Here is a 12,421-nt window from a genome sequence, read left to right as displayed (position 1 = left end):
CCCCCCCCCCCCCCCGGGCGAGTAATCCTCTTAACTTTACCGTCTACAATATGCTACCAATCGAGAAATTAATATTCGTCTTGGGATGAATAGCGATCGCGATCCCAATAGAAAGTCTTCCAATTTAAGGAACTCTTACTTCGGCCAGAAATGACACGGGAAAGGAACTGTATTAAGCGCCGAGTTAATAAAACTTTTTATCGATTTTCGAGATAACTCGCGGCGACTTGTTCGAGCGCGATTTCCGTGAAAATTGTGTACCGCCCCCGTGGGAGTGACGCGAATGTAAAGAAGACTTTCTCCTTTCAAATTTATTCGAACACTTTGTCCAAGAAAGAAAAGATTATTTTTCCATATAAGTCTGTGGAGAACTAACTGAAAACTCATTGATAGAAAAGGATACAATGTAGAACAGCAATCCTTCCAATCCAATGTAAAAACCATTAAATAAATGTTACTATTAAAGTGCGTATCCACTTGTTGCAATGGTGATAGGATACAAAGATATGCAACAAATGGATACGCACCTTTAGGTTGCTGCTGAAATAGTGATCCGTTCTACGATACAATAAGTAATTTAATTTGATTAAAAACAATTAGTACTCTGAAGTTATAGTACATTTCTCCATTACACTACATACTCCCCAAACAGTTCATACTCCTACGATTAGTTACTCAACGTGTTTCAGACTCACCCCACTTATCCATCGAAACAGTAATACAATTTATGAACCAACTAAATATTTCCACGTAAACTGAAACTACCCAGACAATTAATTCCAATGCATTACTTTTCAACTATCCACGAGTCTCCACGCTCATCCACGTGACACCAACAATTCCGTTGTAACCAAACTGCGTTCATCTCGCGGAAAGTCCGTTCGGATTACTGCGCCTTAAACTCTTTATGGCTGATTGAAGTCGAACCAGCGATATCATTACGCGACGACCAGTAAAACTGGATCCCAGTGCCGTATCGTCGTCCTAAAGGCCGTCCCCTATAAAACTGATCTCCCCAGGCCCGTTCGAGCCTTAACGACGTATCTATATACCCGTTACATTCGACAAAAACGACGATCACGGACTACAGAAACGTACTAACGTTTGCTTACGACAGAGCTGGACAGCATAGGGCACCTCACGCGCCTGTTTCCTCTTCCAACCTTTCTTTCCAACCTTTTCCAGACTCTTGTCTCTGTCATTCCAAGGTAACGGTGGACCAACTTTGCCCACCGCTACCCTACGAGGTCGAAACGCAAAACACACGCACAGCTCTAGAAGAGAACGAAGATCGAAAGGTAACGGTTAGATATACGTATAGTGTACTCACCAGTTCGCACCAGCACGTTAAGCAGGATGAATAGCACTAGGGTGGTGGCCCGGTATCCGTGTATTATGATCATCAGCCACCTCGATACGCCGAATCCAGCGTCGTGCCATAGACCGGTGCCCTCGTGTACCATATTTTTCCAGCTCGCCCTTTCTCAACCAGCCAGCTTGCCGCCTCCGATTGCCGTCTCTCCACGTCGCTCCGGCCTCATTCACCGTCGTTCCTCGAATTCGAACCCAGGGTGAACCCGTGTCGTGTCGTGGCTCACGTTTTATCGACGATTTCAGAAGAAGAAAAAAAAAAAAAACGAATCCTCGATCTGTCAACGAGAACCTACGCCGTAGCACACTTTCTGCCCCCGTTCCAAGGGCTCGACACACACAGAGGCACACACACGTTCGGTGTAAAATATTTTTATTTCGTTTTCTCGATGGAGAACACGTAAATCTTTTCTACCCGTTGGGGGTATATCGTTGTGTGAGTAGGATTGTTAAACCCCGTTTCTCGCCTACACCACCATCTAGCTGCTAGATTGATTAGTATACCCTCCTCTGGTCTGCTCGGATAGAGGAAAAGTTTCCCTAGTTGCCGTGGAAACTTCCCGGCACAGCCCAGAGCTAAAAGATCCACGTGCAACTTAGCGAGATCAATCCGGCCAGCAGATATTGCTAGAGTTTATGGAGAGTTTCACCCCCGTCCTAGGTGTGTACCGTTTCGCCACGAAACGCCTCCGACTGGGGTACCTATCGTTGAACGACGAATGGAAAGTTGTGCGTCTCCGCGAGTTGTTTCCCTTCCGTGGAGCCTCGGCCCTGTCTCGGATGTCTTCCACGGACAACTCGTCGTCTTCGTCTACGTTTTACACACGATGGAAACCCAGTTTCCTTGCCAGTCTTATCGAGATCGAAGAGAGAAAGGTATAGGTCACCGAACGCCTCTTCAGCCACTGGCAAGTTGCGCTTCAGCGTCGTCTCGGAGTTGCTATTGTTCCACGGCTATAGATTACGTGACCACCCACCCACCACCCTTGCAGAAACGTTCGAGACACACTGACGTAGTTCCTATCCTCTCTTTTCACCCCGAATGAGTCGGTGGAACCGACTTGGATTGAGATACACGTGTCGAAACGTTCGACGGTCTTGCTGTTTCGAGATATTGTTCGACTTCCACAGGAAGATGCTGCTCTTGCTGCGGTAGGCGGCGTGCCTCTCGACGATATCCTTTGGCGGTAAAGCTAATGGTGTGGTGGTGGTGCCTCTGGGCGAAAGGACTTTCTTCTCTTGCCTCTCATTCAGTTTCATTCGCGGATGTTTCGCTCGTGCACACCGAGTGTGGGTTCACGTATTCTATCTCTCTCCCTCTCTCTACCGTTACGTTATCAGAAATACAAGGACGCTCTAGGCCATACGAACGAAACGTTCCTCTTTCTCGAGTGGCTTTCAACGTTTCCTCGCGTCCCCGCTAGTTCAACAGCCAAAGGCTACCACGCTCCCGTGGAAAATCTCTTGATTTTCTTTTCACCGTCGAAAGATAGAGAGAAAGGGAACCCACTCGCAGACAGACAACTAGCCAAGAAACATCCGGGTGAAAACCGCTCGTTTTCCAAGATTTTTCCCCGCTTCCGTTCGTTACGTATTACACCTCTCTGGAAACGTACCTCTTCGATGCTTTCAAAGAGCATGCGCGCGCGCCCAGGCATAAAGACGGTTCCCGTTTAATTTCTACCATTAATATTATCTTAGTGGAAGAGCACCATGGTCGATTCGGTTTCCCTTTACACCCGTTCACATTCACTGCCCGCTGTTAATGTAACAACCACGGTAGAGAGAGAGCTTTCGCTGCATTAACAAAGATAACGATTACGTGCCACGGTTCCTGCTACTACCTTTTCGACCCTTCCCCCGTTCTGTCGTTTTTAATTGGAGATAGTGTCACCGGTTTCGCGAAGAGAGTGAGGGACACACCCGAGAATCCTGCAGACACTCTGCCGGGCTTGGGCTTCTCTGAACGTCGCCTAGACGTTCTCTCTCGCCCAGGATATTACAGTCCGGATGCTGCTTGCACCACGCGAAACACGACGATCGTTAGGTGACACGGCTAATATCCCTCTACCCCAGGTCTAAGCGGACCCTTGTCTCGCCTACTTTCCCTGCTTCCTCATTTACAGATGTCTCAACTGCACCGCCGTAGCGTCTCTCAGTGTCGCGTTAACGGAGCAACCACCCGTCAACCCACCCCCCGTAGTATACACACTTCCTAGCTTTCAACGCTCCAGCCACATTCTCCCAGATGCTCTTCGGCCGCCGAGATTTTCACCGTATATATATATATCGGTTTTCCAGCGGGCCAGAACTGTACAGAACCCAGGGACGGTGTGTTCCCTGATACAACGACGGGCCCGACAGACCGTAGAAGATTTGCCCAAAGAATTTACCCTGGATTTTCGGGTGGATATTGCGCAAGTTTGCGGAATCTTATGCGGTAACCACAAGAGGTGAAGGGCCACAGCGGAAGACGACAGAATTGCTTGAGGCGAACAACGCGTGCCTTAGGCAACAACCGTTCTCTACCACCCCTCTTTCCGTTGATGCCTTCGTTGTCCCTGTATATCCTGTCGTCCAGTACACACACGGGGTGGTAACACACGGGGTGCCTGATGCCTTCGTGGAAGATCGTCGTGGTTAACCAGCTCCTTTGAGGTATTTGAGCCGTCTCTGGCGCGGTCGGTGGTATCCGTGTATAAGGGTTTGGACCGAACTGCCGTAGCCTCAGGGATTACGGATCACTCGGTTCCTTAAGGGCCCCGCGGTCTGGTACTCCTGAAATTCGAGGCAAAGTGGATGATACACAGTTTGCTCCCACTTCGCCCCTCCACCCCGTCCCTCTGGAAGGTTGTACACGGTTCTGGTATAACGGAGTCGGTCTCGAAAAATTTTAACGGTGAGCACACCTCTTTACGTTTTCTATTTTTCTTCTCTCTGTTTAAATCCGGTACGAAATCACGGAAATCCTTGAATAGGGTGGATGAAGCGGATGAGAGCGGACTGGCACGGGAATTTAATTTCAAGATAGGTCTCCCATTTTTTTCCTATCGGTGGCCTAATGAAATTGCACGTAAATTCGCCGCTCGCTTTCACGCCACCGTATCCCGAGTGTGGTTTATCATATAAAAGCGTTCCGTGAAAATGAATCTACCGTATTGAATCTTGGTGGTACCTGGGAGTGTATTTGAGGAGAGATTAGGTGGTTAATGAAGGATTCAAAGAGCCTGGAGATTATGGTTTTGGAGTATCATATATATATATTTTCCCGGTCGTCGTGAACATTGAGATTTATCGCGAAGAGTGGTAGATGAATCTCCCCTTTCTGTAATGGCGTTTTGTCGACCTATTTAAAATACCATCATCATCCTCGTTAAATCATGGAACCAGCGACATACACAGCGCGACATAACTATAAAACCACCCCAAAATTTTAACCACCCTGAAATTATGAGATACTGGAATGTGATCCTAAGACAACTGGCCTCGTGATATGGGGATGGTGAAGTGATTATAACGATTAAGGTGAAAGAGATAGGAATGGAACAGTTATCATTACCGATTTTTCCACGACACCTGTTATACACTGTGTGATTTAACTATAAAACCAACTTAAAATTTTCAATTCTTATGTATTGTAGTTAAAATAAAAACGAACTAAGTATGCCACGACTGAAATCACGTTGAAATATAACGTTTCTCCAGAAAAGGATTAAAAAGGAATTTTAATTTCAACCATAATGCATAAGGATTAAAAATTTTAGGGTGGTTTTATAATTATACCACGAACCTTCCACAGCACTTGGTAATAGCGTGAAAAGGAGACTGACGAACCAGTGAGAGGGAACAAGGAACGGCGAAACTGTAATAAGTCCTAACATTTAGATTTTCCCGCTTACGTTGTCGTTTCAGGTACGTGTCACACACACAACAGTTGCTGTGACTGATTGTGCTCCGCCTCGAGAACTCGCTACACTGTATGTACATGTAGAATGGGCGGGTGGAACGAGACGACCGGGGATGATTTCGGGAACGTTAACGCGGCCGTTTCGAGGAAGCCACGGGGGATAATAAAGCTTAAATTTCCGCGGACAACGAATTAATTCGTGCAATGAATCGGTTGCTCGCGCGTAACACCGCTAGAATCTCGATCGTCGGGGAAATTTCGAATCTCTCTCGTGGCCAGGTAACAAACTGTTTAACAATAGAACCCGCGTATAAAAGCCCTAGGTACCTTTCAAGCGCGTTGTATGGATGTTTTCACGCCGACCAGGTTTTCAACACCGAAACCCCCACGGGAATTACAGATACTAGGAGGTGGAGGAGGGGCGTAACGGACGTGAAAACATTTATCGTTTCTTTTCAAATCATTTTTTTTTCTCTCTCCCTCTGACGATTCATCTAGCGAGTACTCTTCGACAGAAGTGGCACGCGAAAAGTTTCCACTCATAGAGCGTGGCGACGACGGGTTGAACGACAGAGGAGGCATTTATTAAAAGATCATCACTTATTAGAGGATCCTCGAGAACGAACGTTGCACAACGACACGACCGAGCACAGCCCACGGTCTCTCCCCTCCTCCCTTATCCACAGCTTTTGAAAAGCGACTTTTCCTCCGCCACGAGTGGCTCTCCTCTCCTATCTTTAATACGCGGAGCGTTAAAACTCCCGGAAGACGGCGCGAAATTTAACGAGCGACTAAGGTCGTGGCGGTGGCGGCCGCCCAGGCCGGGCGAGCAATAAAAAAGATGAGGAAAAACGGGGCGCACGCTGTGGGGGCAAGAAACCGGGGATATAAACGATGATGCGCGGCCGCGCTGAAAACCCCCTCCTCCTCCCTATGGCAACGACCAAACCCCGACGGAAATACTAACGATAAGCTTCTCTGGCCGTGGATGGGGAGAACACGAAAAGACTACCGAGTTATTGGCAAGCGATATGCAGTTGGACGGAAATGTATCACAGCGTACGACTCGAAAGTACGTTTCATTGTCGAGCCAATGGGCAATAAACACTTCAATATGTGCAAGAAGCTGACACGTGTCGATGAATAATCACGCGTACAGTCGGTGGAACCTGTGCAGCGGAGTTTTCCAACCTTTTTTGGATCGTGCCTCAATACAATACCTGGAAAATCTCGATGCCCCATGGCATAATAGGAAAACTAAGTTCGGAAAAAGTTTATCACTAATAGTTGCTGCTAATAAAAAAGGTACATAAGTAAAAGTGTTGTCGATGAGGTGACGAATGTCAATGATTTACGTGGAAACATAATTAGAAAATGTAGAATAAGAATATTTAATAATTAGAATGTAGGAATAATAATTAGAAATGTAGAATATTTTTTCGTGCAACGCTTCATTTTCGAGAAAATCAAAATTTTATATCACGTTGACTGCCACAGTGAAAAATTCCGTATCTAGCCAGACAGGCTTTATTTCGTATTATAAGTGAAAAATCCTCAAAAGTATATGTGTTTACTTAATAAAGGCTGTTGGTCCAGTTTTAAATTATACTACAATATTAATTTTAAACAAAGATTTTGTAACTACATTGAAATAATCCAGCCTCTCTGCAATGCACGTGTCACCCGCATTTGGGTGACGTGGAGTCAAACTGTTCGTGCAATTTAATAGGACTTGGTTAACGCGTCTGTCCACTGCATTCTGTTTCTACTGATTGTCACTGAATACACACGCGTTAAAGGAATTTTGAAAATTGATTATTTTGGAAATGAAATAAACCGACAATACACACTTGGTCACTTGATCGGCTAACAATAAAGTGTAAAACGGAACTATTGGACTTGGAAACATTGGAAGAACTGGCCATCTGGTGTACAGATCCCGGCGAACAATTTAAATAACAACCTCAAACTCGTCCGATCTCATTTCCCATAACTTTCTTAAAGCGACCGAAGATGTTTCAACTTACTACGAGCGTTGAACTTCAATATAATGGGACGCATTGTTGTGAAGTTTTCCAGGACCCGTGATATTTTTACGACCATCTCTATGCAGGTCGCCCGAATCTACAGGAAGCAATCGGAACAAAGTACTGTTCCCCCGAAAATAATGCTAATTCTGGGAAAAAATTAATATTCCTCGTTTCGTTCTCGAAATATTAGACAATTCCACCCGAAAACCGTGAATTTCATGAGAAACTCTCTTCAGTGGAACACATCGGTTGGATCGTTCCAAATAATAACCAACTTGAACATCCCTCTCTCTGTATCCACCACCAGCGACTATTGAACGATAAAATATCGCGAGCTACGAACGTGACTAAATACGAGCGTAATAACATCTCATCGTCGCAAGCTACAAGCAGAATTACGACGTGTCCAAGCGTTAATCCCGCCCCGACAAACTCGAAATTCCCCCGGAATCGGCAAATGGAATTCGAGAAAATGTTGTCCGTCGTACGATTAAGCCGGAGTCGCAACCCAGGCACGTACGTTGAATTCGTAATCGTAAAGTCACGAGGGTTGGTGGCAGGGGTGGTTTCAGTCTGTGTCACACGCATCGACGGGAAATATGGTGGATTAAGGATTTAAGATCACGAGCAGAGGGATGAAGGGTGGCCCCGACTTTATGAATACTAATTGGTATCCGGGAGGACATTCGACGGAGCTGGAATCTATCGGAGGTTTATCGGATGTGAACCCTCTTCATATCTCGGCTCGGGTAGAGGAGAGCTCATTGAAAAGGAACATCATCCCTGCCAGTGTATATCCATGTGCGTATGTATGTGTGAATCGTTCCTTGCAAAGGGTAGAAGCAGGGGAAAAAAACTTAATACGCCCAAAGAAGGGAGAGTACGTCCTACCCCGCGCATTATGCAAAGAAGACAGCGTAGAAGAGTCTCGACCGTTGAATAATGTAGACCTCGATCTTTCGCATAAACACGTATCGTTCGTACACACGTGAAACCATTGGATCGGGCGGAACGATTCGGCCTGGATTTGGCATCCGTACTTGGTAGGTAATTAAGTTGAACCAACGCCTGTGTACGCAACGCTGCTCCTCCTAACCCTCCCTCTTTCCCCGCGACACAAGTATCTTCAATGTGTGCCTATCTCGTGGATCACACATACAGACGCGAAATTGCGCCATTGCCGATTAAAGTGCCGATAATCCTGAGCATCGATTTAACCTATGGCTCCGTATCAATCCCCCCCCCCCCCGGTGGACATTTAAATGAAAATCGTTGTCCTTTATAACCGGCCACCCGCCAGCCGTTGGATATCGCGAGAAACCAATCTGGCGACGCGATCCGTTTCCCTTCGCCGCGAAACGACAAACGGCAAACGATAAGAACAGAAGAACCGGTTAATTGAAAATCCCCGCTAGTCCCAACTTCCCCGCCCATTCCACAGGTTCGGTATTCATTCATATCCGGCCCGGGGTTACACATTATACGGAAAGGATATCGATTCCGTATTATGTATGTGCATAATCTACCGACGCGTGCACACCGCAAGCATCTTGGACGTCAGCGAAAATTCTTCGTATTCGAGGTTCGCGCGAGGAACTGATTGAACTTTTCCTAGAGACGTCCGGGGGACACGGGCGTGATACTTCTGGATGGGAATTAAAAGCGACCTGGATGACGCCGAGAGATGAACCTTGTTGCGTGATCGACGGAGAGAAATTTTGAAGATTGAGCAAAATCCTTTGGTTGTCTTGGTTTACTTGGAAATCAATATTCGTGGGGATATTGCGATACAATATCATTTATTCGGTATTCAAAAATCTTTATCCAAATAATGAACTTTCCGAACTCTCCCGCGAACCATATTATCACACTTTACTTACACATTGATACACAAAAAAATAGCACAATTCATACCAAAAAGCACGTATCTAACAATGTCGGTAGTCGTGAAGTTTCAAAATGAACGGAAATTCCATCAGAACACTCGCCAAAACCCCAGTAGGTAAGCACACGTGAGTCGCGATCGACGTTTGTTGACGAACTGACGCGAATGGCGTCGATACATGACCGTAACAAGAGTATGAGAAATCGAAGGCTATTTTCAAAACAATAATAGGTCCAGGCTCTACCAGGTGCCTTCCCCACTCCTACAATCCGTGTGCTCCCAATTCCTATTTGAATCTCGATTCTCTCAAGAGTGCTTCCATTGAAAAATTCGAGCCGAAAAGCTATTGCGCCGAACTGGAACGTCTTTGCTTCATCGAATATGCGCGAGAAGAATCCATAAAACGATTCACGATTAAGTTTTCACCGCCCCTTGATCGTCGGAACGTTAATAAAACACCCTCGAAGAAAGTCGAACGTCGCGGGCCACGTTTCACACAAAAATCGAGCGTTTGTATTTGCGCGCGCGCGCGCGCTTCTGGCGCATCGTGTCTGGAATATAAAGGGGGCGTACCCGGAAGAATTCCAAAGACGTTGCGCACCGCGAGAAAAATATTGTACGGTGTTATTAAGCGCGGATGCGCATTGTGCCATTATTAAATGGCCCGGGAAGTTTAGAATAAAAGCACCAGCGACGTTTTGTCTCCGGAAAAGAAATACTTTTCGCGGGGGTGAGAGGGGGCGGGAACGGGACACGGATAGCAAAAGAAAAGAGTAAAAAAAAAGTAGAGAACAAAGCAACGACGACGACGACTACGACGCCAAAACCACCGAAGCACCTATCGTGATTTTCGCGAGGAACTGTTTCGAGAATGGGGCGCGTTTTACCGTTGATATTTCTTAGGCAGTGAACACTATCGCGTGAAAAATGGAAAACGACGCTTAATTAAAAAGAAACGGTTGTACCGAGGTGTACACCGCTTCCATCGTGGTTCTTTTATCATTAGACTGCGGATTTTATGCATTTATAGCCTATAGGGCTCTGTGAAATACAATAAAAGACAAAATTTTCGTCGGATCCAACGAGTTTTCTATTTCATTCTGAAAGCAATATGATACTTAAGAAGAAAAATAAATTTCTACATTTGCTCCTGTCTTTATAAATTAAAAAGATATACTTTAATTCATTGAAATAATGAAGCTATAACGATTTTAAGACAACGGTTACCACTGTTGTCTTAAAATCGCTTGAAAATCACGCTTCCGAGTGGGAATACCTCACTTCAACAAAATATTTTCCCCGTGTAATTCCCCCGTTTTATTACGCGTGTTCCGGCTAATATATCAAATTCGGCGCATTGAATTCACGAGGGACAAGAGGAGGCGGGGTACCCACGATAAATTGTTAGTATATTTTCCATTTTCAATGAAGCACGACCGGGAGAGGGCACGTTTGCCCCGGAGCCGCGATAAAACTTGCTAATGGCCGCCCCCCGGTATTTATTCGTCCACGGTTATGATATCGCGACGCGCGAACTAGCGGGCTTCAATTATTTTCCGCTCAATTATTCCGTTTCGAAATTATCGCCGCGACTCTGGGCTCGCGAACGGATTCGTGTGTATATGTGTGTGTTTGCCATCACGTTGCTGGCCGGCGAACACGGTATCAACGGCGTCAATGTTGCATTTTCGCGGGAACGGAGCGCGTTTCTGCGAGAACGAGCCAGTATATATGCCTGGAAATTAGCCTGAATCTGAAACCCGGTTCGAGGTCAACGTTTCGAAATCACAATCAGCTCGAAATTTACCGAAACCCGCGTGTACCCTCTCTGTGGTTACAAAAGACATAAAGGAACTTCGATATATAGGGTAAACACACCAATGAATGAACATTTAAGAGATTTTGTAATCGTTATAATGGTAATAATATTATTCAATGTTTAGCACATGAAAATTAGATTTTCGAATATCTATTCCTGTTTCTAACATATGGATTTCAATCTAAAAAGCTGGGAGAATGTAATGAAAGTGAAAAGAAATGATACGGATACCCTCTTCTAAATTGAAATCCTGACTGGGAGTTTTTACGATCCACGTTGATTAGACACATTTCTTTTAGCACTACACGACCTGGTTAAGTATCGAATCTATGTTTCTAACGACCCGTACATACGTACATACACGTGTATCACTCCCGTGGACTCGTTCATCACACAATCGACGGTGGTTATCGATCATCCGGGGGGAGAGACGTGGAAACCCGAAGAAGAAAGCAATCAACGGGGACATTCGATCTGTCTACTCTGACAAAGCGTGCACACTGTGTCCCCGTGTCAACGACAAACGCCGGAGCATAGTGTGTTAACAGCAATGAAAATCCTCCGGCAAATGGACCTTTACCGGAGTTAAACGATGGAACGTAAATCAAGCAAACTTCCCACCACGTTCGAGAGAATGATATTTACCACGGGACTGTAGAGAAAGAGTAAAAACAAAAAGAGAGATAGAAGGTGAAACGGAAAAAAGCAAAAACCGAGTGGTGGTCAACGTGAGAGAACGAGAAGAATTCAACCCTCCACCCACCGTTTGTTCCATTGGAAACTAATTTCAACGCTCGAAAATCTCGTTCCCTAATCCTTCCCGCGGAGTTTTCAAGTGCTCATTAGCGGAAACTCCGTTCTATACATTCTATCGGGGGGCGTACATTTAATTACATGTTTACAAACTTGGTTTTACAATGGGATTCGGACTCGACCTGGGCGAGCTCCGAGGAAGTAGCTAAGGGTGTTTCCAACGGCGCGCCGCAAAGACTCGTTTCCTCCGTTGAAACGATTCGCTCTCGGATCGAATATATTCACCACCCCTTGGCCCGTTCCTAGTTTAATACTCCGTCGATGAAACGTGCGCCACTCGCTCCTACATCCACCCCTCCCGTATGATTTTATTATTGAACAATTATCGAGGGAAACACCGCGTTGAAACGTTCAGTGGGCCAATTAAAATAATCGTTTACCGCGTCGACCGGCGATAGGGGTGGAAATTAATGTTGCGAAATGAAAGTTCCGCTAACGTCGGATTTATCGGTTTGTAATCACCGCAATTATCGCCGTGTAATTGCCCACCGTCGGACGTCAAGCTTCTTCCATCGCGATTTTCCCCTCACCTGGACAAGAAATAAGGCTACCTTTTCACGGTCGGGAGTGGCTAACAACGAAATAAGAAATTTCCA

At 45.8% G+C, this 12,421-nt stretch overlaps 1 protein-coding gene across 1 annotated transcript in view; it reads right to left on the bottom strand.

Annotated features, from left to right (window-relative positions):
• Window positions 1-1,463, bottom strand: part of LOC107188501 — a 37,041-nt gene extending 35,578 nt beyond the window's left edge. Inside the window, exon 1 of the mRNA XM_015576802.1 lies at window positions 1,331-1,463. Coding sequence (XP_015432288.1) covers window positions 1,331-1,463 — 133 coding nt within the window. The remainder of the gene's footprint in view (window positions 1-1,330) is intronic.
• Window positions 1,464-12,421: the final 10,958 nt, after the last annotated feature.

This window comes from Dufourea novaeangliae, unplaced genomic scaffold (assembly GCF_001272555.1).
Source record: "Dufourea novaeangliae isolate 0120121106 unplaced genomic scaffold, ASM127255v1 scaffold133, whole genome shotgun sequence".
Taxonomy (NCBI): Eukaryota; Metazoa; Arthropoda; class Insecta; order Hymenoptera; family Halictidae; genus Dufourea; species Dufourea novaeangliae.
Note: the sequence above shows the minus strand (reverse complement) of the source record. Positions and strands in the feature narration are given on the sequence as shown.